Genomic DNA, 26,828 nt, shown 5'->3' on the forward strand with positions numbered 1-26,828 from the left:
CCTTAGGCAGGGCAGGGACACGGCTGCAAAGTGGTCTGGCTGGAGCAGGGAGGTATGTTAACCTGTGGGCACTAGGGACCTGGACAAAGGCTAATATTCAAGGTGGGCCTGTTTGCCAATCTACTTTAATTCCTCTCTTAACATGAATGAAGACCTGGTGGGCTTGTGGACTCCTGCTACCTTCCTTTCCTCTCCCACAGCCGGTCTTGCCCTCCTTCCCCAGCCCTTCTGCTAGGAAATTGATAGGGCCAGTGTCAGAAACTAAAGGCACGGCTGGAAAAAATGATTAGAGCTTCCAAAGCAGGGGAGGCATTGCTTGACTGGGTATCCACCCTGGTGTTTTCAGATGGACCAAAACAAACAAGATATTCTAGATTCTTTAAAAATCTCTCCTTGCCAACCCATAAAGATAATTTACTGATCACTGACTCTAACTGTCATCCAAAGCCACAGATTTTTAGACCTGCCTCTGCTCTGGACTACAGAAAGATGACTTCCACTGGACTCCAGGCGCCTTACCGAAGTGCCAGGGAAGCCTCACTGGGTTTTCATTCAGTTCATTTTCAGCCTATTCATACATATTTCACTGAGTTGGGACAACTCTATTTAAAGTACCAGGAAAGGCAGCAGATTTGTGTGAGGGGAAACTATGGGATCTGGGGACAGCAAAATGGCCAGGATGGAACAGTCCATTGATTTTTCCCAAGGACATCTGGCAAGGGATTGCTATGCGGGGCAAGAAAATGCTGCCTCGCCTCTTACTCAACAAGAGTGCAGGGCTGGGTCAAAGGCAGTGGGCAGGAGGAAGAAAGGAGCCCACGTGGACTTCAGGGTTGTACCTTTGCACAGGACCCCCAGAAGGTGGCAGAAGAGCCAGCCATAGCAGTATGGGTGGAACAGCAGCACTGAGTGAGGTCTCAGAAGCCATGTCCACTGAAAGGGGACCAGCAAAGGGTTCGGAGTGCTTTCTCTCCCTTGATTCAGACACCTCCTTCCCCCTCTTCAGTCCTGGAATTCCAAAAGGTGTGGGGGGCCAGTGAGAGGCATCAGGCAGGGCGCTCAGGGTCTCAGCAGGAGGCGTGTTCCAGGCCACTTGAGCCACAGGAAGGGGACAAGGCGCCGGGTGAAGGTGGCAGTGAAGGTGTAGATAAGTTCTTGAGACTCCGCGTTGGTGAAAGTCACAGTGCCCCCTTCATAATCCAAGGCGATGCCCACTCTCCGGGGCCGCACTGCCGGGAAGAGCTCAGCCTCAGGGTTCGTGTTGGCCCAGACGCCTCCAGAGGAGAGGCGCAGTGCCCACACCCCATCCTCTGGCTGCAGGGAGAGCTCTCCCTTCTTCTTCACAGAGTCTCTGGCCACACCCACCATGCAGCTTTCCAGAACTTCCTCCTCCTCCTCCTCCTCCTCCTCCTCTTCTTGCTCTTCATCCCCTGAGGACGACTCCTCGTCCTCATCTGTTCCCCAATCATCTCCGTCCCCATAGACGGTCTCCTCCTCCTCTTCCTCTTCTTCCCAAACTTCCTCCTCATCCATGTCCTCTTCATCCTCAGACCACTTCTCCCTCTTCACCTCCACTTCCCAGTAGACTTTGCCCCAGGTGAAGCCCTTACTGCCCAGCACTGCCGGCTCACAATCAAACTGCTGGGGGTGCAGGTAAGCACTGTGGTACAGGCCGCTGTTGTAGGTCACACACTTCCAGTTCTCCGATAGCTGCAGGTACTTGCTGGCTGACTGCGGGTCCAGGGTGACACTCACTGGGGGAACAAAAGAAGTAACTGTCAAAAGTGTGCCAGAAGGGGCCACCAGTCTCCAGTGTCCACAGCAGGGCTGCCACACCGCACAATCCCAGGGAGCCATTCACATCTTGCTCCACTTACACAGGGCCCCTCAGAGCATGGAGGGCACAACCTGACAGCAGGGCCAAGAGGGAACAGAGATGGCCTCTGGCCTCAGGATGCCATCGTAGCTGGCTCTGAAAACAGGAGGCATGTGATCAGGCAGATGAAAAGAAACTCAGTTACAGTGAAAACACTGGTTGCAGGACCTGTGAGGCAAGAATAACCAAACACAGGGCAAGAAGGGCCAGACTACCATGTGGAGGCCTCTCCTACAACCTGAAAAGTAATGATTGGTCAGAAAATGCAAGGGGCAGGGGTCTTGAGATTAGCAGCTGGGAAATTTCCCCTGTGGCATAAGAGAAGGGACTCCCTGGGGCACCAGGGGACTCTCACAACCTCCGTGGCGACAATATTCTTTATTTGAGGTAAATCTGGGAACAAGCTTTTAGATACTCACCCATCTTATATTCCAAGTCTCTCAGCAGCTTCCCTAGGGAGAAAAAAAAGAAAGCAATGACCCTCAAGCCCAGCAAATTTACAGGTTCATTTCTCACATAAACTGAGGCCCTCCAAGGACCGAGGTAGGAGAATGGGACAGTAAGGAGACAGGTACCCACCCTCAGAGTACCATACTGGCTTCTGGCTCCCACCTCAAGGTTTTCCCCAATCCTTACCCTGGAATTCTCTCAAGCCTCGCTGCAAACACAGAAGTTTCTCTGAGAGTTCTCCTGTCCTTTTTTTAACCACCCGAGCAATGGGTTTTCTGAGCCAAAACTTCTTCTGTGGATACCTGAGATGACAGACATAACCTTAGCTCCTTTTGCATTTCTCTCAATCCTCATGACAAGTACGAAGCGGGGAAGGGAGAAGTATGATTGCCCCTGTCAGAGAAATGGGCCAAAAACACTAAGTGAACTGCAACCATCAGCAGACTCAACCTCCAGCACACTTCAGTTTACTGAGCCACCTTTCTGCCCTCACCACCTGTCTAGTCTCAGACAAGGAGAGCAGGCCAAGGAGTTGGGACTCCACCGAGAACTTGCTCCAGTGGACAGCAAATCTCTAGCTCAAGGCTGTTATTGCTTCCAGGAGGAACCATGATCTGTGGGCACCTTCGGCACCATTTCACTTCCCAGAAATTCAAATGGATCATGGTCAAGGAAAAGGGGAAGGGGCACAGGCACAGGGGAATGAGTGAGGCAGTCATGAGAGGAAGCTTTTTTACCTGTTCAAGAAGTCTCTGGTGTCCTAGAAGGGAAGAAAGCACAAGGATCAATGCGAATCAAACCTCACTCACCTGCCACATTGTATCAGAGGCAGGGACACGGTCCCTTCCTGATGCAGTTGATGTTCTAGTGGCAGCATTGGGTTAAAAAACAAAAAGAAAAACTCAATAATAAGAGAGCAACCAGGGGCAGGGGTGCAGGGCAGAGATGATAGGGCCAACTTCTCGGAGGTGATGACACTTGTGCTGAGTTGAAGGAGAAAGCGCTGGCAGGTGAAGAATGGGAAGTTGGAAAAGCACTTGGCAAAGGAGGGAGGGTCAGGTCATGCAGGACTGAACAGGTGTAGTAGGGAATTTAAACTTCATTTAATATGTAGCAGAAAAGCACCAAAGGGCTTCAAGCAGGGGGTGATATGCATCATCTGCTTTCATGTGGCTGTGACTTCCAGGATCCATTCTCCCTTTCTTCCCTTAAATAGTAGAACTCGGCAGAAAACTGCATTTCCCATATTCCCTTGTAACCAGGTCTGGTCATGAGGCTAAGGTCCGCCAACAGGATGTGAAAGGAAGCATTGACTACACCTTGGGCGTCATGTCCTTCCTTGGCTGAATTTTAGATATGATGGTGGTGAGCCCAACTTTGACTACACAGCTGATAACACCCTTTGAAGTTAGTGAAACCAGATGGAAGTAACCTGGCTCTCTGCTGACCTAACGGACGGCTGCCCTGACAGCTCGACTCCCAAACTCTGAATTGTTACTGAGACAATCTTGTTCTTGTTTGGGTACTTGAGTTTGACACTGCTGGCCCAAATCTTGAGTGATCAATCACTTGGCTGTTCTTGAGAGCACCAGTTGAGGGAGGCAATGTGAACATGGGAGCCAGTGAGTAGGCTGTTGCTGTGGACCAGCTGAGAGGAGAAAATGGCCTGGAGCCACAGCAGCAGCAGTAGAGACAGAGAACCAGGTATGCCTGAGACAGCCGTGAAGGATAATCAAGGGTGGGCCATGGTTTGAGTTGAGAGGAGAAGTGCTACCATGTGTGTGATGGGGTCAGGGTGGATGGGAGGGGGTTCTTGTGAGATGCTGGTTATTTCCCCTTTTATGAATCTAAAGGCTCCGTACACTCTCTATTAAGTTTTGCTTTCCTTTCACTCATTCACAAATGTTAATTAGTTGCGTCTTACATATCAGGCACTGCTCTAGAAGCCTGGAATACAGCAGTAAAAAAAGATACTGAGTTGGCCAAAAAGTTTGTTTTCTCTGTAAGATGGTTCTAGTAGCGTTTAGTTGTCTTTAACTTCATTTGAAGCAACTGTTAGATTGGATTGTGATAGCTATCATATCAGCATGCATTTAAAAAACTTATCACAATTGAATTTTTGTGTAGCCATTTTAATATTGAAGATGAAAGAAAATACGCAACATTTTTGGCATATTATGCTTTATTATTTCAAGAAAGGTAAAAATGTAACTGAAACGCAAAGAAAAAGATTTGTGCAGTGTATGGAGAAGGTGCTGTGACTGACTGAACCTGTCAAAAGTGGTTCACAAAGTTTCATGCTGGAGATTTCTCGCTAGATGATGCTCCACATGGGAAAGAGCTGACATACTTAAAATATCGAAATTAATAAAGTTACTGGTGAAAATTTAAAAAGTGTCTTTATTTAAAAAAAATAAAATAAAATAACAGACTTTTCGGCCAATCCAGTACAAATCTCTACCCTAGTCAGAGCTGCCCTTGTAGCAGGAGAAGCAGTCAGCAAACAGTCAACATAACAAATACATTATATTATAAAAACACATGAGAGTTACAGAAAGAAGAAGGAGTTAAAGGGGACAGGATGAGGTGAGATTGGGGAACCAAATGGAATTGCCAAGTTGTGGCAGCTGACGACTGTTTCAAAAAGTCTCAGGAAGAAGTGGGCTTTGCTGCAGGGAAGGACATGTGCCCCTACTAGGAAGCAACTGCCCAAAGGCATTTGAGTTTCTGGAAAATTCTTCTAATCTGTCCCTCAAAACAAGTTAAGTCCAAGCCAGATTGAGGACTGGGGGACAAGCGTGAGGCAGTGTGTGCCAACAAGTCTGCAGCGATACGTGGTATAAAAGAGCAAATAAACGGGCAGTGGAGCTGTCTAAGGGATAAAGGGGGTGAGTGACTCAGAGAGAGCGGGACCCGGAGACCAGTGTGGGAAGCCTTCTCCCAAAGGACACAGAAGGGGGAGCCTGAGGAATCCAAGGCAACCCGCAGCCACTCGCAGGCCTCCACCCAGGCTTCTGGAGCCATCATGGAAGAGGCAACAAATGATAGCACTCTTGGCCCAGCACACGCCGGGGCACTAACAAAGAGCACTCACAAAGGGACTCTTCACAGGCGAGGTGACCAACAGTGGGAGAGGCAGAGGTGTGAGCAGCCACCCTACCCTGCAAGGACTGTCCAGAGCTGAAATGGCAGGATATTAGTCTCTTTGGCTGCTGCTATGTCCCTGTCCCCTTTAACATCTTCACGAAATTCCCAGTCCAGAGATCTTCCTTTCCTTTTCCATTTCCTTTGTCAAAAAGTCTGTTATACATCTTTTGTCCTGCTGCTTCCCTCTCACCTATATTTCTCTAGTGGACTTTTGTATCAGACCCCCTAACTTAATCGGATCTCATTCTTACTGTCCATCAACAGTCAAATAATCTCTGGGAAAATATTAATGACAATTAAGGAGTTAGCTGTCGAATTTCCTTGCAGTAAAATCAAACAAACACAGACAAAACCCACCAGTACAACATTTTATGTATTAGTTTTAAGCAGACATCCAACTCTCTCTCTTCCCTACCACCTACCCCAGGGAAGTCTTCAATCTGAGTGGTCTTGCAGGCACTGAATGCTGGGCCTCTGCTGGCCCATGCAGCTCCTTTGAGTGGAATGGGGAGAGGCTCCCCTCAGGGCACACACAACTGCATGTCAGTCCACCAGCACCCTGTCATGTCCCTCTCCACCGCACACAAGTGCACATCTGCCCAGTGGCAGTCGTGGGGGAAGTAAGGATGCCTGTCCCTGAACAGGGAGGAGAAGAGGAGGAAGGGAAAGGGAAGAGGCAGCAAATGACCCAGTCAGCGTCTGAGAGAGAAATTTGAGGGAGCAGAATGACATCTGAAGGAAGGACAGAGCCAGAGAAACACACCGGATAAAATGAGAGAAAAGAACAAGAGTACAGAGGCCTGGGAGTGAGGACTCAGGGCTGGAGCTTTGACTGACTCCTGGCCTGCCCTATGGCCTGGGACAGATCCCTTCCACTCTGGCCCTCAGTGACTTCATCGGTGTGGTACAGCACTGCAAGCATTCTAAAATCCCTGCTAGTCCTTAGTCTGAATGCACAATGATGGAGCAGGAGGAAGCCACCTGTCTATGAGGTCTAGGCTGGCACAGAACCCTGAAGAATGTTGTGCCCTGTCATTCTCTGCCAGCTACCAACTTGCCCTGCTACTGGCTAGGGTTGCATTTATGATGCTGACAGACAGGCCCAGGCATCCCAACCATACAAGTGAAGGAGACCATAATGTGGGCCCTCTCCTGGGTCGCGAGAGCAGGAAGATTGAGCAGGGTCCTCCACAGGCTGCTGAGCCCTGTTCTGCATCGTTAGACTCCTCTGGGAGGCTCCAGGAAGATGAACTTGTGGGGCCATTTCAACTTGGAGACCTGTTCTCCAGTCTAAGACTTCCCCTTTCTCAGCATCAAAGTTGTCTCCATCAGGAAGCATTCCAGAGGCAACTCACCTGTTTTCCCCTTTACCCTGAGGGTAATTCCACAGTCCCAGAGACAACCTCACTACTCTGACACTATGGGTCCCCAAGAGAAGCTGCCAATGGCCCTCTTTTAGCCACCCCCAACCTCTACAGTTTTATCTCCAGAACCATAAAGAGTTTCCCTTGGACAGGTCTCTGCAAGTAACTTGTTAGAAGACAGGCTCATGATGGTAGTGATGAGAATGGAAGTTAGTAATGAAAATAATAACCTTCCCTTCCATTTTAATATTTTTAAACGTTTTTTTTGTAGAAAATTTCCTTTTTGAAGTGACACCATGCCAGTCACCTCATTTTATGCTCAAGCCAACAACAGAGTAAGTGGGAAGAGCAGAATTATCATCCTTATATTTGAGAATTTGAGATGAGGAACAAAGGCCCCTAGGGGAAGTGACTGACTCTCTCAAGGTCTTGCAGGTGAATGGCAGGGCAGGGCTCCCTGATCAGGAAGGTCTCTCACCTTCATGAGCTCTGCTGCTGGCTGCTGGGCCTTGCTCTCCAGCTCAGAGATGAGCCCTGCCAGCCGGGCGAGCTCCATGACACCCCTGCTGTTGTGCTTCTCTCTGCCCTCCATGAGCTCCTGCTCCAGCTTCTCCAGCTGGCCCAGCAGGTGCTGCTCCCGCTCCTTCAGGAACCGGTGGCCCTGCTCAAACTCAGCCATGACATGCTGCCTCTGTTCCTGGAGCTGCTTCTGCAGGTAAGAAGTGGGAAAGGAATGATGCCTCTGCTTTGTGGTGGGAAATCCTTCCAGGACCTGAGGTTAACAGTGCACAAGGCTGGCTCTTCTCCTGCGGCTACCCCTACTCACATATTCTAGTGTTCAGCCTGGAGGGTGGGGAGTGCTTTCAGGCATTCCTGGTCCAACCTGCCCTCCTTGAAGACACAGTCTGTGAATCAGTTCAGTTCAACCAGCCACTGCAAGACTGGAACCCTGACTCTGCTGACTGGTCAGCCCATTATCTGTTCGAGGTGAGGAACTGTGAGCTAACACAGTTTTCCCTCCTGAACACCAATCTCTGTATGTCACCTCCTCTAGGAAGCTTACTCTCATGCAAGCCTGACCAGTACTCTCTTCAGCAACCCTATGATGTATAAAATAACTGTGTGTCCAATCCCTGCCACGTAAGGCTGTATCTTGCTCCCTCAATCAGACTGTGCAAGGTCTGTGGTCAGGGACCATGACTTTTCCAGCCTCTGAATTTCACTGCCAAGTCCAGGCTGGGATCTGCTGAAGAGTACCTTGGTGCCGTGGTTGACTGAGGTTGAGCTGCATCCACACACACTGTGGCCTTAGACATGGCTCCTTGAACTTGAGCTGCTTCCTGCTTCACTCTCCCTCTCCCAGGGCCCGATCTCTCACGGCCAGGCCTGGCCCCAATATCCCTGCAATGTCAATTTCCCAAAGAAAACCGAAACTTGCTTCTCAGTTTTCTGTCCTGATACCGTTTCTACTGAAGTACATAAGGTGCTGTCTTTCCCAAAGATGAGCCGCCGTGAGTGTGGGGCCCAGACAGCATCCTCAGCCCTCCCCTCAGTTCTTACTCTGGAACCAGTGCCCTCCTTCTAAGCCCTCTGCCTTCCCACTCTCACAGGAATTATGTCTTTCTCCTCCTGTTTGAAAGCAAGAATGGAGACAGGCATTTCACACTCTGGCTCTCCCTTGCAGAGTTGGCTCTTCAGCTGAGGTGAGTTACAAAGAAGGAAGGACCTTAACCAACATCTAGGCACCCCACTCACTTGTCAGACCAGGATGCAAGCAAAAGCCACAGAGCTCAGCTGACAGGGCTGAGCCTCAGGCAGGCCTCTTGCTGCATCTCTGTAAGCCCAGGAGCTCCTGTTGCACCAGCTTGTCACCTCTGGGCTCCCCCTAACAGCCAAACTTACCAGTGCAGCCAGAATATCAGCTTCTCCCTTCGCCTGACAGCCCTGAATTCTGTCTCTGTCTCTCCTTAGAGTGCTCAGGTGGTTCAGGATTTGTTCCTATAAAAAGACAGAGTGGGGATAGGTGCACGCTCTGGGGTGGAGTAACAAGGTCGACTCGGGCTGAGTCCATGGCCGGCTAGAAGCCTTCAGTGGCATCTCAGCCAGGCCTGGCCTCCAGGTGAGTGCAGAGCTCAACATCCCAGGGTTGAGAAGGGCTTACCCTGTGGGGCTGGGCGGCCTTCTCCAGCAGAATAGCCTTGTGGGGCCGGTGCTCCCGGGACTCCCTACACAGCACACACAGCAGCTGCCCATCATCCTCACAGAAATAGTGCAGCTTCTCTTGGTGCTTCTCACACAGCTTCACATCCTGCTGCGCCTGGGCTGTACCCCCTGACCACCTGCCCTTGTCCACCCTCAGCCGCTCAATGTTCTCCACCAAGCTGGCCAGCTGCCACACAGGGCGGATATTCTCCTTCTTAAAAGGCTTCTTGCAGAGGGGGCAGACAGGCTGGTCCCCTGAGACAGGGCGGATTTCAGTGGTGCAGCTGCGGCAGAAGACATGGCCACAGTCGATGGTCACAGGGTCCCGCAGGTAATCAAGACAGATGGAGCAGATCACCTCCTCCTCCAGGCTCCGCAGTGGTGCTGACGTGGCCATGATGTCCTTAGCTCAGATGGATCTCTGTTCACTGGTGGGGGCTTCTGTTCCTTGGAGACCAGACATGGAGTCAAGAGCAGATTCAGCAGAGGGCAGAGGTGGCAGCATTACACAGGGTTGCCAGCCCCAGCAATCAGCAAACACTGACCAGCTCTTATGAGGAGTTAATCGCAAAGTGAAAGCACCTTACTGACCACCTAGTCCAAGCCCCTCATTGTACAGAAGAGGAAACTGGGGCCCAGAGTGCGTAGCTTGGTAGAGTGGCAGGCAGAGTTGCCGCAAGCCCAGGCTGTGGGTTTGGGAAAGCAATCCTGCCTCAAGGCCCCTTCCTTCCATCAGCTGATATATCAATTATTGTAACAGAGTGGCCAAACCCAAATTCCCCACAGCCCATGGTTTGGGGGATGGGAGAAGGAGATAGTACAGCTTTTAAGGTACTTTGCATAACTGTGGCAGGCTGGTAGCTAGATAATATCTGTGCTGCTGCCCAGGTAAAAGGCTCATAAAAGGGCAGATAATATGGCTTCAGATACTTTTCATAACAATGACAAGGTGATAGCCCCGAGCCTTTCCTGAAGGAAAGGAGCAGGCATAAAGAGTCAGCCATAAAGAAGGGGGCCATGCTGTTTATAAAGATGAAGAAGGGCCCTGTGGTCCACCATAAGGACTGATGTGTAGGAGAAAGAGCCATGATGTAGCAGCTGTGTAGTTTGTAGTCAGGATCTGGCCATACAGCCTGGGCTAGTAAGAAAGCAGGCAAGTACAACTTCTGGCCAAGATGGAGGTGTAGGCAGACACGCTGCACCTCCCTCCACAACTAAAAATAAATACAGCTATCTCAAAACTAGATATAACCAGAAGTTCCAGAAAATCTAGCTGCATGGAAGTCCAACAAACAAAGATATAGAGAAGAAATACTCATCCAGACAGGAAGAAGGAATGGAGCCGAGGCAGAGAGGACATGGTGTGGAGGCAGTGACAGCAGCTGTGGCCAGTCACACACTATAAAGCCAGGAGGAACACCAGGGAAGCAATCTCAGCCCCAGATCAGACTGCACAGCTCAGGGCTCCAGTGCCAGGGAAAATAAAGCCTCGTTGCTTCTGACTGTGAAAACCAGTGGGGGTTAGGCTAGAGGAAGGAACTGCTGATCTCTCAGCAGAGTCCTCTTGTTTAAAGGGCCCCCATGGTAACAGAATGTCTGCAAACCCACCCACTCTGGAAATCACAGTCAGGGTAACAGCTAGAGGGGCACCAGTCCCATACAGGAAGTGGGAGAAGGGCCTGGAAAAGGGGTGAGTGCTGAGCAAGCAGCATTGTTCCCTTTCACTCCCCTCCCCTACATATAGCGCCACAACGTGGTGAAACTGGTCGCTCCGCCCCTTACAACATAACAGGTGCAACAGCTTTACCTAAGGCACAGAGGCAAACATAGGAGGCTGTCAAGATGAGGACAGAGAAATATGGCCCACAAGAGGGAACAGATCAAGGCTCCACTGGGAGAACTAAGCGATGAGGAGATAGCCAACCTAACAGATGCAGAGTTCAGAACACTGGTGGTAAAGATACTCAGAGACTTGACAGAAATACTTGAGTATGGCAAACGCAGAAAGGAAGAAGTGAACACTAAGCTAAATGAAACAAAGGAAAATCCATACAAAACAAATGGTGAAGGAAAGGAAACTGGGATTCAAATCAATGATTTGGAACATAAGGAAGAAATAAACAATCAACCAGTACAGAATGAGGAAACAAGAATTGAAAAAATATGAGGAGAGGCTTAGGAACCTCCGAGACAACTTTAAATGTGCCAACATCCAAATCATAGAGGTGCCAGAAGAAGAGGAAGAGCAAGAAATTAAAAACATATGTGAAAAACTAATGAAGGAAAACTCCCCAAATTTGGCAAAGGAAATAGACATACAGGTCCAGGAAGCAGAGAGTCCCACACAAGCTAGGCCCAAAGAGGACCACACCAAGACACATCATAAATAAAATGTCAAAGGTGAAAGATAAAGAGAGAATCTTAAAAGCATCAAGAGAAAAGCAGTTACCTACAAAGGGGTGCCTATAAGACTGTCAGCTGATTTCTCAGAAGAAACTTAACAGGCTAAAAGAGACTGGCAGGAAGTGTTCAAAGTGATGAAAAGCAAGGACCTACAACCTAGATTACTCTATCCAGCAAAGCTATCATTTAGAATGGAAGGGCAGATAAAGTGCTTCCCAGACAAGGTAAAGCTAAAGCAGTTCATCATCACCAAGCCATTAATATATGAAATGTTAAAGGGACTTATTTAAGAAAAAGAAGATCAAAACTATGAACATTAAAATAACAACAAATATAACCATCAACAACAGAATCTAAAAAATAAAAACAAAAACAAACTAAGCAAACAACCAGAATAGAAACAGAATTATAGGTATGGGGATCATTTGGAGGGTTATCAGCTGGGAGGGGGAAGGCAGAGTAATGGTGGAAATGGAGCAGGGATTAAGAAGCATAATTGGCAGGAACAAAATAGACAGTGGGATGTTAAGAATAATAAACGAAAGGATAAAGCCAAAGAACTTATATGCACAACCCATGGACATGAACTAAGAGGGGGTGGGATTATTGGAGGGAAGGGGGGTACTGGGAAGAGGGAAACAAGGAGAAAAGAGATAGGGACAACTGTAACAGCATAATCAATAAAATATACTTAAAAAAAAAGTGTCACCCAAAATTCACTTTGTTTTCCCACCCACCCATATCTCTTGTTCCAATTCTTCCTGTGCCCAAATCTCCTTATACTAACCTATGCAGTACTTCCAATTTCAATTGCTCTTATCCTTTCGTAATAGGTGAGGATCTGTTTTATGCAATTGTGTCTAGTTGTAGCTGTATGTACATTTCTAAGGTATGCAGGTGTATGTGCAAATACAAAACTGTTGATGTAGGTAGGTGTCCATACATATATCAACAAATTAATATGTATGTAAGCGTCCTGTGGTTATAACACTGTAGGGGCTGCTTGTCCAATATGGGTAGCTACTATCCAAATTTGCCTATTTAAATTAAATCTAATTAACTAAAATTAAAAATTCAATACATCCATTCAATTAGCCATGTTGTAGGTGCTCAAGACTTTCATGAAGCTAGGGGCTGCCGTTTTGAACAGAATGTATATAAACCATTTTTACCAAAAGCCGAAAGTTTACTGGACAGCATTGCAGCAAGGTGTCCCCGTCCACCACCGCCCCCCAAACACACACACACACTGCCTTGGGATGCAGTTTAGATTCCTTACTGTGGCTTCCAAGAGGCAGACCTGGGGTCCTCCTGACCTCTGTCTTCATATTTCAGCATGCCTCCCCTCAAACAATATTTTCTGGTCTTGCTGAACTTCTTAGTTCCTTGAGTATTCTTCATTCTACTACCAAGTTTCCAAAATACTATTCCTTCCTGTCACCTGTCTCCTGTTCTTTGTTTGAATTTCACTTCCTGGGGAAGTCTTCCCTGGTTGGGAGGTTCTACAGTGTGCAACCTATCCTTACCCTAAATGAAAAGTAATGCTTTAAAAAACTATTGTGTGCTCAGTTACACCAAGTTTCCTGCTGGAAGTGCAGACACCACAAGGCCAGGGATGTGTGACTGTGTCTGTATGGCTTAAGTTTCGCAGCATCAGACATGTAGCTGGCACTGAGTAAATATGTGTTAAATAAATAAGTGTCTGGTGTGTCTACAGCTTTAAAAAAAGAAAGAAAGAAAATAAAGCAGGCATGCTACTGCTTTGATCATGCTTGCTCCAGCTGATTCCAAAGCCACCAAAGACTCTGCCTTGCAGACCCAGACTCTATCTGGACTCTCGGAACTCAAGATATGCGAAGAGGACACTCTCTTAGGACTTGTGCCTTTCCTGGACTTCACCATGATCCAGTGGAATGCGGCACATGCTTTTCCAGACTCTTATACAGAGGCTGATGACAACGTACCCCAGAATCCTGAAGGAGAGAGCTGACAGATAAGGAATGAAGAACTACTGGGTATGGTTCTGGCCTATAGCCTTTTGGGGAGCAAGGGAAATGCTGGGTCTTGTTGGAGAATAAGGCTCTGAGCAGGAGTGCTCACAGTGTACCCCACCTGCCCAGGTTGGAATATTGTAAATAAAGACCTATTTTTCTCAACACTAATTGTTGGGTCTTACACCAAGGTGACACGTGAATAAGCCCCCCTTTGCTTGGTAACATTATGATAGTAAATACACACATCCACAATGTCCATCATGGAGCAAAGCTCTCAGCTTTGCATGGCACAGGCTCTGGACAGTTAAGAGACTCCTTCTGTTTGGTCCTCCAAGTTTCAAAGACTAAGAGTATTGAGGTTCTTTACCAAGACATAGGAAACACCCACAGTGTGAGTTCTGATATTTCCCTTCACAGATGTTTCCTTGGGCTGTGCTGTGCTTTGGGTTTGGTTCATGTCTCCAGGACAACTAGGCTCTACCAAGCTCAGCCTGCTGGCAGAGCACAAGCTAGCCATGTAGCTGGCCTGGCTGCTCTGCTACCAGCAATGGTGGACTGTCTCAGCTGGGCTCACAAAGAAATCAATGTGCAGGAACACTCAGCTGGCTGTGACTGCAATGTGCTCATGAGGGCTTGGCCCCCAGAAGGAGCACAGAAAATGAACATAAGAGAACTTTAGTCCATTTACCTTTGCTGCTCTGGCCCACTTACTGACTCAACAGCTGCTTCCTGCCCCTCTGTGACAACAGAACTCTTTTAAGTACTCTGAGCCTCAGTTTATCCATCCATAAAATGGGGAGAGTGACAGTTACCTTCAAGGTTTTCTAAGTGGGTTGAGTGAAAAAATTATATTGAAAATACTGAGCATAAGCACAGTACACAGAAAGAAATCTAGGAGAGAACCCAGAACACGTGGTTCCCAAATCCAGTGGTCAAAGCACCAGATGCAGAGCAAAGATGTGAAGTGGCAGCAAGAGAGGAAGCAAGGAGAGTCAACAGTAGTGACACACACAGTTCTCAAGGGGCAGGATGGGTAATTTGCTCTGCTGTGGATCCTGAAGGCAACTGGAGCAGTAGCCAGGGATATGGCAGTGCACATGGGCCACTGTGAGGCTGGAACAGAGCACCTGGAGCCACAGGACATCAATGCTATTACAGACTGTGTCCAGTGAAAAGTCCAACACAACAGAACTCAGTGATTTTTATGCCCTTTCATGATAGTGACAGTAATGAGGTAGAAATGACCCCCAGGCTCTAAGACACAAAGAAAAAACAAATCAAGAATATTATGTCTACTTTTTGAGGATATAATAAAGTGATACATTTAAAAAATGCTTCATAAAGTACAAGTACTGCACAAATGTAAGGGACTATCACACTGCCAACAATAAACTCCACTGGCTGCTCCAATGGAGTTAGAACAGTGTGACTTTAAGACATAATAAGTGTGAAAAACAAAGCTCAAATGAAGGGATGGGAGGTTAAGTAATTTAACAATATTTAGAAGGTAACTAAGGCTAGTAAAAATGTTAGGAATTCCCTGGGCCAGCTCCCTGGTCTGCCTGTTGAGAGAATGAGTTGTAACAGACACAAAGGGCAGGAAAGAGAAGAGGAGACTCCTGGGACTTTGGAGTCCATTACCAAGTCACTGTATTGAAGGCTTAGAAGTTTAAAAGCTGAGGTTGTTTCCTCTGTGGCTGTTCGGGGTGGCATGAGCTATCATTGGGACTGGGAAATTTCATTCTCCTGCAATTTCCCAGAGGGATAAAAGGGCTATGAAGAGCTCATCGACAGCCCCCCATCCACAGCAACCTGATCATCAGGCATGTCCCTCTTTTAGAGCAGGCATTCTTAACCCAGGAGCCCTGCTGGGCTCTGCTGCATCTTTAAACACCTGAAACTGTATGATCACTCATGTAATCGATAAATAAAATTCTGTAGGGATTACAGAAGAACACTGGTAAATAAGTGCAGGAGGGATAATAAATTAGAAAAACATCATCTTGCGATTTCACTAAAAGACATATATCTTCAATGAATGTTAAAACCATGTGGTGAAAGGTATTGAGGGATAGGATAGGATAGTCCCATGGAACCAAAGGATCTCCCAATGGGTTACTTCCTAATGTATCTTGCTAAGGGAGAGATCTATCATCACCTTAACCAGTGCCCAAACCCAGCATTGCTGACAGCACAACCTGGCATATGCTTCATGATATGGCATCATATGAATTACACATCACCTTTGAAGTAGTCCTACCACAAATGTTTGACCTAAATGAATTGAGTAAAGCCTTTAGACCTAACTTCCAGTTTATAGAAAATATGAAGGAAAGAGGAATGAGCTAAATCACACCATGAGGAAACAATCAGACAAGTCCAGAAGACAGGACATTCCACAAGATAACTGGCCTGGTCTTTTAAAAAGTCAATGTCATAAAAAATAAAAACGGACTTTTATTGACTTAGAAAAACTAAAGAAAAGTAACAACCAAATGCAAAAACTTTGATTGGCTCTTCTTTAAAAAAAAAAAATTCCATAAAAATTGTTTTTAAACAATTAAGAAAATTTAGCAAAGGACTGGGTATTGTATCATATTATGAAGTTATTGTTAATATTTAAAGTGGCAGCTCTAGAACCTGATAGGTTAGTCAATTGCTTGAAGAACATCACCCTGGATGACGTCAGTGCACCTCACCTAATGGCTCTTCATCAGCCAACGGGGATCAGATAACTCAATGGGGTTTTATACATAAAGAAAGATCCATCAGGCTGGTGTCATCGACTAACCACATCCACAAAGCACATTAGTCCGCTCTTCTGGTGAAGAGTCTGAGTATCTCCCTCTTCATCCCTCCTCAAAATCTGGAAAACATATTCATTTGAGCTATTACACCAGTTTTAACACCACTTTTGCGTTATGTTTAAAAAATAAATACACTTTAAAAAACCAAATAAATATATAAATTAAAATGGTATTTATTGAGACTGTGAGGGTGTGCATGTTTAAACAATGCGTGCTGCAGTACTTAGGGCTGCATGACTACAACTTCTAAATGGTTCAACAAAAATAACAAGTTAGAAAAAGGTTTAGAGGAGAGGCGCTACAGTTTTCTATAAAGGGTCTGTAACTACCAAAGATTTAAAAATCACTAATAGAGAGACCATGGTGCTTGACAACTTGTAGAAGCTCAAGGCATATGTGTTGAAGCAATGAATGCATCCGGAAAAACTGAAGACAAAGTTATCTGTACAGCACCATCTGAGACTCTGCCTTAACCAAAGGAGATGAATGAAATGTGTTACCATTTTGGGGCTCAAGTTCATTATTAGGTTATACAGACTCTACCTTGAACATGTTATAAAGTATGCTGAAAGATGTCTCAGTGTATTGCTCAAAACATGTTCGATCTAGGTGTCAATCTGTGGGTGGCAATCCAGGTTCTAGTTTAGGCTCTGCAACCCAAGTCAGGTGACTAACAACTTCTTCAAGACAGTGTTTATTTAGGACCCATTTTACTGTCATTTATACATCTTATGTTATTTAGTGCTCAGGACGCTCTTCTAAGGAAGCTGAGGATAAGCAGGGTAAGCAACTTGTCGAAGGACACATGTCTAGGAAGTGGTGTCTGGTCCTCATGCCTCAGCCCCATTCAGGACTCTCTTCCTCACCCAGGCAAACTGTCAAAGGAGTCTAACAGCAGCTCCAGTATCAGGAGCTCTGATGTCACCTATATTGAAGGGCTCTGTAAGCTGCAGAGTGCTGACAACAGTAAAGGGGCACATTTTACTGCTGACACTGACCATTAGCACTGTCTTAAAAGACAGGGGACAAGATTAGAGTACAGCAGACATGGTAGATCAGAAAAGCAGCTCACTGCCCCACACCCAATCCTTTCTGGTCCGGTACAAAAGCGACCCTCTCCAAAAACTTCCCCAACTTACTACACTCCCCAATGATTCTGCCCCATTCTTTATACCTTCAGCATATTTTGATTATCTCAATGAGTTTTCACAATAAGGGGTAAAACTGATTCTTTCCATTCCTAACTCTTGGGCAGACAGAAACCACAGAAAGCCAGAGCTGGAAAAAACCTCGGAAAAGACACAGGCCACCCCACGCCTTTTACCCAAATGAGAGTGAAACTCCTGGCTCCAGGGCATTAGATCTTCTGTTCCCTTCAATAAACCAGAAGCTGGCTGTAACTCAGCAGAACTAGGCAAAACTGGAGATACTCCCCACCTTTCTGAGTTCTCCTCTCCCCATAAACCACTCCTCCCCAGAACCCATTGGATCTCATAAATACCCCCTAGACACATATCAACAGAATGGCTGAGGGGACACTATGTAATTTCCTGCAGCACATTTCAGGATGTGGGCACCATGAACAATCTGTGGCTATGAGAACCACTGTAAGCTGCAAACACGCTGAGGGAGGCACGACCAAGAATGCCCACACCTGCGGGCAGACAACTGCATTCCCCACCCTACCTATCCTGGGACAAGTTCCAGAGTGAAATGATCACAACTCTGGCCCCTTGCTTCTTAACAGCTGCCAACTTCTGCCCTAGCAGGCACTAAACTCCCTCTCAACTTTCTGTGGCCTCTGCCATCCCACACTTTCTTTCCTGCCTCCTGATACCTTGGGCTCTTACATGCCACAAAAAAAAACCTTAGAAGACAATGAATCCCATACATGGACTCCGAGACCCACAGAAGTAAGTGGAGAGCCAGTGTTTGCATCCCAGCCCCCAGGGTGCTTCTCAAACCCACCCTCGGAGCTCCAAACAAGAGCCCCTTCTTCCTTGTAATCCCAAAGCAATTGGCTGAGAGCTCCATGACCACAGAAACCCCATTTAAGGGCGTTGAGAGCCCCAGTGATGCTCCATTTCTTAGTCTAAACTAAACTAATTCTCCTAGAAGTGAACTTCTGTGAGACACATCTAACAAAACTGCAGAGGACGGAATTTCACGGCAATAAGGAAGTGATATGGATCTGGACACAGCGGGGGAGGGAGGGGGGAAGCACACCCCTCCTCTAATGACACCAAAGGCCTGGACTCCCCAGACTTTACAACCGTGGCTGTGGCTATGGGCTGGACACCAGGCCATCTCGGGAGATTCCAGTTCTGTGGACACTGCATTGCTGAGGTACATGTGGTTACTCTTCCCTACTGAACCAAATACCAATGGTGCTCTGAAGCATAGTACAGGCTGAGCCATACCCTGCCCAGTGGCAACCCCCACCAGGCTCAAAGAGGGCCTTGGAGGCAGCAGTCACCAGAGAAGGGAGTAACACTGAGGGTCTGATGTAGAAGGGTGGCCTAATTCACCCAACATGTTACTATATTTGCATTGGGTACTTCCTATGTGCCAGGCACTGAAAATACAGCAGGGAACAGATATGGAAAAGTCCCCATCCTCCCAGGGCCGAAATCTAGGGACATATGTAAACTTTTCTTTAGAGGCTGAAACCAGAGCTAATTGTGGAGACTGTGCCACCTTCAAGGGTCTCTGATCTACTTAAACCTCCCCTCTCCATTGCTTGGTGTCTTCCTTCAGTCCTTCAAACAGACCTTGCCGTGTGTTAAAATGCGAGTATACTCAGGTAACCACCCTGCTTACCACCCCTCAATGGCACTCTAGTGTTCCAGAGATAGTCAAATCTCCTTCCCAAGCTTGTGAGGCCCCAGATCTGAGGCCCAGTCATTGTCCCAGATGCATTTTCTGCCACTTCCCACCTCAAACTCCACCCCACAGGAAAAACATACCCATCTCCAAGCCTTAAAATGCATCACTCTCTCCTGCCTGAGCCCTTCACTGGTGCTACTTCCTCTGCACAAAGCACCGTTCCTTTCCTGCTTGGCAAACTCCTTTTCTAGCTTGAAGTCTCAGCTGAAAGCTATCTCCTCTGGCAAATCTTTCTCTCCTTACACACCCAGAGCAACCTGAACTACAGTGTACTTCTCTGCATCAAGTCTTAACTTATTTAATGCCAGCTTTTCCCAAGCCACACAGACTGTGTCCACCTTACCCGGAATCCAGTGCAATGCTGCAGAGAGGAAATGGACTGAGGACATAAGAGAAAGTGGATGAAGCCCAGGCACAGAGGACCAAAGCCCACAAAATGCTTCCTGAATATCTAAGAACCTGTGAAAGCAGTCTTAGCCACGTGCCCTTTCTCTCCGGGAAGGTGGTAAGTTACTAGAGAGGTGATTTCTTCATACTCCTCACAGCAATTAAGAGCAGTCACTACCAGTCATGGAGCCCAGGGTTTGGCTACAGAAACAGACAGAAATCAGGAGAGGAGAAAATGGCTGCTGTGGTATATACTATACTGGTGATAGCCACTGTTCCTTCTCCTTTATCTGTACACCTATGTATGCAAAGAGCTCGTTTTCTCTCATTTTAAGCTTCAGAATGGAACCATTGCATTTTGTGCAGATTGGTGTAGCTCAGTGGATTGGGAGTCATCCTGCAGACCAAAAGGTCATTCATTGGTTCAATTCCCGATGAGGGAACAGGCCTGGGTTGCAGGCCAGGTCCCCGGTTGGGGATGTACAAGAGGTAACTGATCATGTTTCTCTCGCATACCTCCCTCTCTTTCTCTCTCCCTTCCCTTCTCCCTAGAAATAAATAAATAAAATCTTAACAAAAGAATATTGCATTTTGGGAGGGGTACTACCAACATCATGTTTGTGAGGTTCAGTCATGTTGACTGTGATCTGCTTTTGTTCATTTTCACTGCTTTATGACTCAAGAATTCTACATCTGACCTAATCTATTTCTGATGGCCATCTGGTCTGTTTCCAGTTTGGGACAATTACAAACACTGCTCATTTCTGCCTAGTACAACAGAGGCAAGTAGATGCAGCCTCGAGCAGCTCAGGCCAATCTGTTTCCATATTGTCTGTACCAATGCACATTCCCACCAACAGGCAAGGAGCACTCACACTGCTCCACAGCCACACCCACACCTGATATTTTCAGCTTTTAAGTTTCTGCCAATCTAGTGGATGGGAAATAGAATCCCACTGTGCATTTGTGTAACACTTTAAAAAAGAAAAAAAGGAAAGAGAGGCCCAGTAACAGGCAATGGAATCCTACAGCAGGTGCTGCTTGATCCAACTTATAAGTGCTATAAATGTTTATCTTTTGGGAAGAGAAGTCCAGCCAGCTTTCATTCTTTCAATCCCTCTCTGGGGATCATGTGCTACAGGCGAAGCTTTTCCTCAGCTAAAGAGTGGAGCAAGAGAATTAGTCTTAAGCTCCCCTGGCCATAGTGCTTCCTTCAGGGATGAGAATATGACTTACTACAGCCAGTCACAAGGAGACCTAGTTGAGACAGAGGAAAAAAAGATTCTTGTGCTTTCTCGAGAACTTGCAAGAGCTGATGTCATATTGTTAGAAGCTACTAGAGCAATTTTGCTGACCAAAGGGTTAGCCTGTTTGAAAATGAAGCCAACCCAGAGGTGCAGTGAAAGAAACCAGGTCCATCATGTGAATCCCTGTATTAAGCTGTGCCTGAAATTATCCTACTCTTGAACTTTTCTGTCATGTGAACCAATAAATGTCCTCTCGGCACAGGTAGGTTGGCTCATCTGTCACCTGAAAGGAAAAAGGAAAAGGAATCCTGACACAGCAGAGAAAGTTATTAAAGGTTTCTAGGCTAAAATATACAAAGGACTTATGCAGAAAAATGGGCCTATTTATCTAAACAGTCTTGTAACAAAGACAGATACCAACTGGCAGTTCTCTCTCTGGCCCTCACCTGAAGACTACTACCTGACAGGCCTTGACAGATCCCCAACATTGCTCAGCCACCATGCACCCTCCCCAACAGTTCACAGAAATTCTGAGTGAGGAAGCACAGGCAGAATCTTTTTCCACCCCAGGTGTCATCCTAACCAAAGTCTAAACTGAAGAGTTCTAGGTTTGGACTAAAGTTTGGGGTTTCAATCAGCCTCCTCTACTCTGCTATGCAGCCTAGGATAGATTTCTTGACCTTTCTAGGTCACAATATCACCACAAAGATATGAGTGTGGGAGGGAATATCCAGCCCATTCAGAGGTATGAAATAATAGAAAAATATATATGCCCCCATTCCTGACACAGAGCTCCTGAAACCCCTGCCATTTCCTGAGTGGTAAGAACACTAGGACCAGCTTTTGTTCTATTGAAGCAACTCTGGGTGGGCTCCTGGGTGAGGCCTGATCACCCAAAAGACCAAGCCACCCTGGCCGGTGTGGCACAATCAGAGTGTTGTCCATAAATTGAAAAGTCACAGGTTCGATTCCTGGTCAGGGCACATACCTAGGTTGCAGGTTCAGTCCTGGGTAGAGGCATGTAACAAGGTGCAACCAATGTTTCTCTCTCTCTCCCTCTCTTCTTCTCTGTCTGAACAGGAATGGGAAAAAAAGAGGATTTAAAAAAAAAAAGGCCAAGTGTCATGCCAATGAATGCAGATTCCTTGTGTCTGGCACTCAAAAGAATAGACAAGGCAAGGTTGGAATTTCTGACAGTTTCTTTATTGCAGACAATACAGCATTCATATTTGCCCTCCGCCCTTGGGATTGCACTGGACCACCAACGGGCTGCCAGCCGCACTCCTGCGCCAGGAGGCCCCGCTCACTGCGCCCACAACTTGCTCCTTGCTGCAACCAAACACGAATACTCCCATGGGGGTTCTTGACCCTTTCATATTATGTATAGACAAAGCCAGCTACTAGCCAAAATATGACATCAATGCTTATATAACTGAGAGTGCAAAGTGCAAGTGAATCTAATGTTATCTCTAGCAGCCCACCCCTGGACATCCAGGGTGAGAAAGCCTGACTCCATTCCACTGTCCTCACACCAAGCCATTATTAGAAGCTTGGAATTTTCAGCCCCATCTCCTGATTTCAAGACAGGGGAAAGGGGCTAACAATGAAGTTATAATTGATCATGCCTACATGAGGAAGCCTCCTTAAAATCTCAATCGGATCAGGTTCAGGAGCTTTCAGGTGGGTGAACATATCCACAGAGGGAAGGTGATGCACCCCAACTCCACAGGGACAGAAGCTCCTGCACTTGGGACCCTTCCAGACCTTGCCCTATATAACCCTTCATCCGGTTGTTCATCTGAATCCTTACCATATCTTTAAATAAACTGGTAAATTTAAGTTAGTGTTGGACTGAGTTTTTCTATTACAACAGAAGAAACTGAAATAAAGGTCTGGCAAGTGCACCAGCCTATTTAATGTGTAACATAGAGTCACTGCTATAAAGAGCAATCAGAGCACAATAAACATAGCCAAGATCTTTGGGTCAGGTATGCTGTCTTATCGTGCTGATGCTTGATAATTTGGATATCAGGCCCAAAAAACAAACAACAACAACAAAAAAAGCCAGTTTACCAAATTAAGTTTTTTTCTACATCATAAATGGAGTCAGTGAAAGCATGGGTTAGTGAGGTGGACGTAGTCTAACCAATCATTCCCCGAAGGAAGGATCTAAGCCATCAGCTATGGATTTACCATTTTTCATCAAATTTGATATCCATGTCATCGCATTAGGTATCTCTGAAATGAGTGTGATCAATGGTATATCACAGTTTGACTGGCAAGATTTTTTTCCTATGCAGAACATAAACTGACGGCATCTTAGATTTGGTGAAATGTGCTGTCAGAGTGGTCTAACACACAGGCCTCATCGCATTACTCTACTGCTTCAAAACTCCTAAATGAGGTCAAAATTGCACAGCAGGGTACACAGGTTCCTTCTCATCTGGCCCCCAGTTTCCCATCCAGCCTGCACCCTGCCTCACCCTCTTGCTAGATACAGTGAACCAAGAACATAGCCCCCTCCTCACAGCCCCCACTACCCACCCCTTGCCCTTGTACATATTCTTTTTCCAGCCCCAGCTCATGCTGAACACCTAAATTAGATATGCCCCCTCGTCTATGAGGTTCTTCCTTGAATAAGTTAGTAAGGCAGAAGAGACAAATTCCCTATGCAAAAGAATTTCAAGTAATATATGATTATAGTTGCCCTTGAGGGGAAATATACTCCCCAAGCTTTAGGCAGAGGCTGCATATAGTTGGACTATTTTCCAAAGAGTACAATATGGGGGGGAAGGGGGAGTAACTATACATAGAAACTTGACAATCAGTATCTAAGCCACATCAAAACCAGCATCAAGTCATAAATTATGCTGATAGTATGTACCCTTGATATACTGTGATGAAAATGGGAAACTATCTTTTGGCACTGGGATGCCAATAATCCATAAGCCCAGTCTTGGGAGAAAAACAACAAATTCCAGTAGAGGAGCATCCTACAATATACGTGACCAGTGTTCCTCAAAACTATCAAGGTCATCAAAAACAAGGAAAGCCTGGAAAACTGCCACAGCCAAGGGGAGCATAAGGAGATGGGGAACTAAATGTGATGTGGTGTCCTAGATGGAATTCTGAAACAGAAAAAGTACTTAGGTAAAAACTAAGGAGACTTGAATATTATGGACTTTGGTCAATAATAATGTACCAATATTGGTTCATTAACTGTAACAAATGTGCCATACTAATGTAAGATATTAATAAAAGGGGAAAAGGTTTTGGGTATATGGGGACTCTCTACTCACCTCATAATTTTTCTGAAAATATACAACTGTTGTAAAAAATAGTCTTATTTTTTAAAAATCTGATTAAACTTGGGGAAAATATTCTAGGGATTATGACTTTGGCTAAATTAAACAGAGGGCTTGGGCAGGGTCCCTGACACTGAAATTTGTTGCATGTATGAAGGACTGTCCTCCCATCGTCTGAAAAAACACAAATAATTGTGATGTCAAAATTGAAATGGAGGACTTCTGGCCAAGATGGAGGGGTAGACAGACACACTGCATCACCCTCCACAACTAAGAAGGAATACAACTATCTCAAAACTAGAAACAACCAGAAGTTCCATAAAATCAAACTGCATGGAAGTCCAGCAAACAAAGATATAAAGAAGAAATACTCATCCAGACAGGTAGGAGGGGTGCAGCTGGGGGGAGAGGACAGGGTGTGGTGGTGGCAGCAGCAGCGACAGCGGCAGGCCAGCAGAAAGCGCAGTCACATGTTTTAAAAAGTCAGGAAGGACACCTGGAGAGTGTTGGAGCTCCTCACCGGACCTAGCAGCTCACAGTCCCAGCTCGGAGGGAAAATCAAGCCTCATTGCTTCTGACTGTGCAGATCAATGGGGGTTGGGGTGGAGGCAGAAACTGCAGGTCTCAGCAGAGTCCGATTGTTTAAAGGGCCCCCATGATCCTAGAATGTCCGTGGACCCACCCACTCTGGGAATGATGGACAGGGCAGCAGCTAGAGGGGTGCCAGTCCGGTGCAGAGGTGGGAGAGGTGCTTAGAAAAGAGGCGAGTGTTGGGCAGGCGGCATTGTTCCCTCTCAGATCCCTCCTCCACATACAGTGCCACAATGTGGTGAAACAGGTCACCGTGTACTGACGAATCCCTAAGGCTCCGCCCCTTACAATGTAACAGGAGCTACAGCTCTACCTGGGACACGGAGGCAAAGAAACACAGGAGACAGAATGAGGAGACAGAGAAGTATGGATCAAAAGAGGAAACGGACCAAGGTTCCAGTGGGAGAACTAAGCAACAAGGAGATAGCCACCCTAACAGATAAGGAGATAAGACAACCTAACAGATGCAGAATTCAAAACACAGTGATAAAGATGCTCACAGACTTGACAGATATGCTTGAGTACGGCAAACGAATAAGAGAAGAAGTGAAGGCTATGCTAAGTGAAACGAAGGGAAATCCACACAAAACCAATGATGAAGGGAAGGAAACCAGGGTTCAAATCAATGACTAGGAACATAAGGAAGGAAAAAAGTTAACTAGTGCAGAATAAGGAAGCAAGAATTGAAAACACTGAGGAAAACTTCCCAAATTTTGCAAAGGAGATGGACATACAGGTCCAGGAAGCATGGAGGGTCCCGGGCAAGCTGGACCCAGAGGGGACCACACCAGGACACATCATGACTGAGGTACCAAAGGTAAAAGATAAAGAGTCCTGGGAGCAGCATGAGAGAGGCAGAGAGTTGCCTAAAGGGGGTGCCCATAGGACTATAAGCTGATTTCGCAGAGAACACTTTGCAGGCAGGAAGAGGCTGGCAAGCAGTATTCAATGTGATGAAAAGTAACCTACAACCAAGATTACCCTACCCAGCAAAGCTATCATTTGCAATGGAAGGGCAGATGAAGTGCTTTCCAGACAAGGTGAAGCTAAAGGGGTTCATAATCACCAAGCCATTATTATATGAAATGTCAAAGGGCCTTAATTAAGAAAAAGAAGATCAAGACTATGAACACTAAAATGGCAACAAACTCACAACTATAAACAACTGAATCTAAAAACTAAAAACAAAATCCAACTAAGCAAACCAGAATAGGAACGGAATCATAGATATGGGGATTACTTGAAGGGTTATCAGCTGGGAAGGGGGAGGGGGAGAAATGGGGAAATGGTACAGGGACTAAGAAGCATAATCGGTTGGTACAAAGTAGACAGGGGGAAGTTAAGAATAATATAGGAAAGGGTGAAGCCAAAGAACTTCTATGCACGACCCAAGGACATGAACTAAGGGCGGTGGGATTGCTGGAGGGAAGGGGGTACTGGGCAGAGGGGAGCAAAGGGGGAAAAAAATGGAACTACTGTAACAACATAATCAATAAAATATACTTTTAAAAAAATTGAAATGTACTGGGAATTTGGAAGTGTTTGCCACCCATCTGCTCCACAGATACATTTCCTCACTCTTTCTAAAGTCAAAACAGGGAAGAAAAACGGCAGGAAAAACACTAATATTCTAACAGGTCGAAAGAGGGAGGAGCAACATAGCTTCAAGTACAAGTGACTAAACCTGTTTATTCTAAAGGACCAAAAGGCGGGGGGAAGGGAAATGAACGAACACAGGACTTTGGTCACGGTAAAGGATTCGCGGCCTGCTCGGCTCCAAGCTACCAGATCGCCATCGGACCCCGCTTCCCTCTGGCTTTACCGACGCGGTGCCTGCGTTAGGCAAGGGGCAGCGAGGAAGACCCGCGAGGAGCGAACCGGGCCCCAGCACGCAGGCGGGTTAGGCCGGGAACACCACGCCCTCTCCCGAGCCAACCAGACCCCGGCGCGTGTGTAAGGGCTGCTCTGCTGCACTTCTCATCCGACACCCCTACTCACCGGTGCCGAGCTCCGGACCGCGAGTCGGGGCCTGCCCTCGCTTGTCTCCCGCGGCGGTCAATTCCGGGTCTGGGTCTTCCGCGAGCACACAGAACAACTGCGCGTCCCCTGCCGGTAATCTACCAGCTCTTCCGAGCCCTCCACCGAGATTTCTGCGGGACCAGCGCCCGG

At 46.7% G+C, this 26,828-nt stretch overlaps 1 protein-coding gene across 3 annotated transcripts; it reads right to left on the reverse strand.

The window, feature by feature from the left end:
- Positions 1-471: 471 nt before the first annotated feature.
- Positions 472-26,828, reverse strand: TRIM26 (tripartite motif containing 26). Of its 3 annotated transcripts, XM_090281990.1 has the most exons (9): positions 26,658-26,828; positions 21,752-21,835; positions 8,999-9,486; positions 8,740-8,835; positions 7,316-7,546; positions 3,064-3,086; positions 2,513-2,628; positions 2,296-2,328; positions 472-1,754 (listed from the first exon to the last, which is right to left on the reverse strand). In XM_090281990.1, exons 3-9 carry the CDS (start codon positions 9,434-9,436, stop codon positions 1,060-1,062), a joined length of 1,632 nt encoding a protein of 543 aa, XP_090138116.1. In that variant the 5' UTR covers positions 9,437-9,486; positions 21,752-21,835; positions 26,658-26,828; the 3' UTR covers positions 472-1,059. The 3 variants fall into 3 exon arrangements, with proteins under 3 accessions (XP_090138116.1, XP_090138117.1, XP_090138115.1); XM_090281991.1 differs by lacking the exon at positions 21,752-21,835 and having other exon boundaries at positions 8,999-9,480; XM_090281989.1 differs by lacking the exon at positions 21,752-21,835.

Source organism: Furipterus horrens, unplaced genomic scaffold (assembly GCF_987537825.1).
Source record: "Furipterus horrens unplaced genomic scaffold, mFurHor1.1.pri manual_scaffold_6, whole genome shotgun sequence".
Taxonomy (NCBI): domain Eukaryota; kingdom Metazoa; phylum Chordata; class Mammalia; order Chiroptera; family Furipteridae; genus Furipterus; species Furipterus horrens.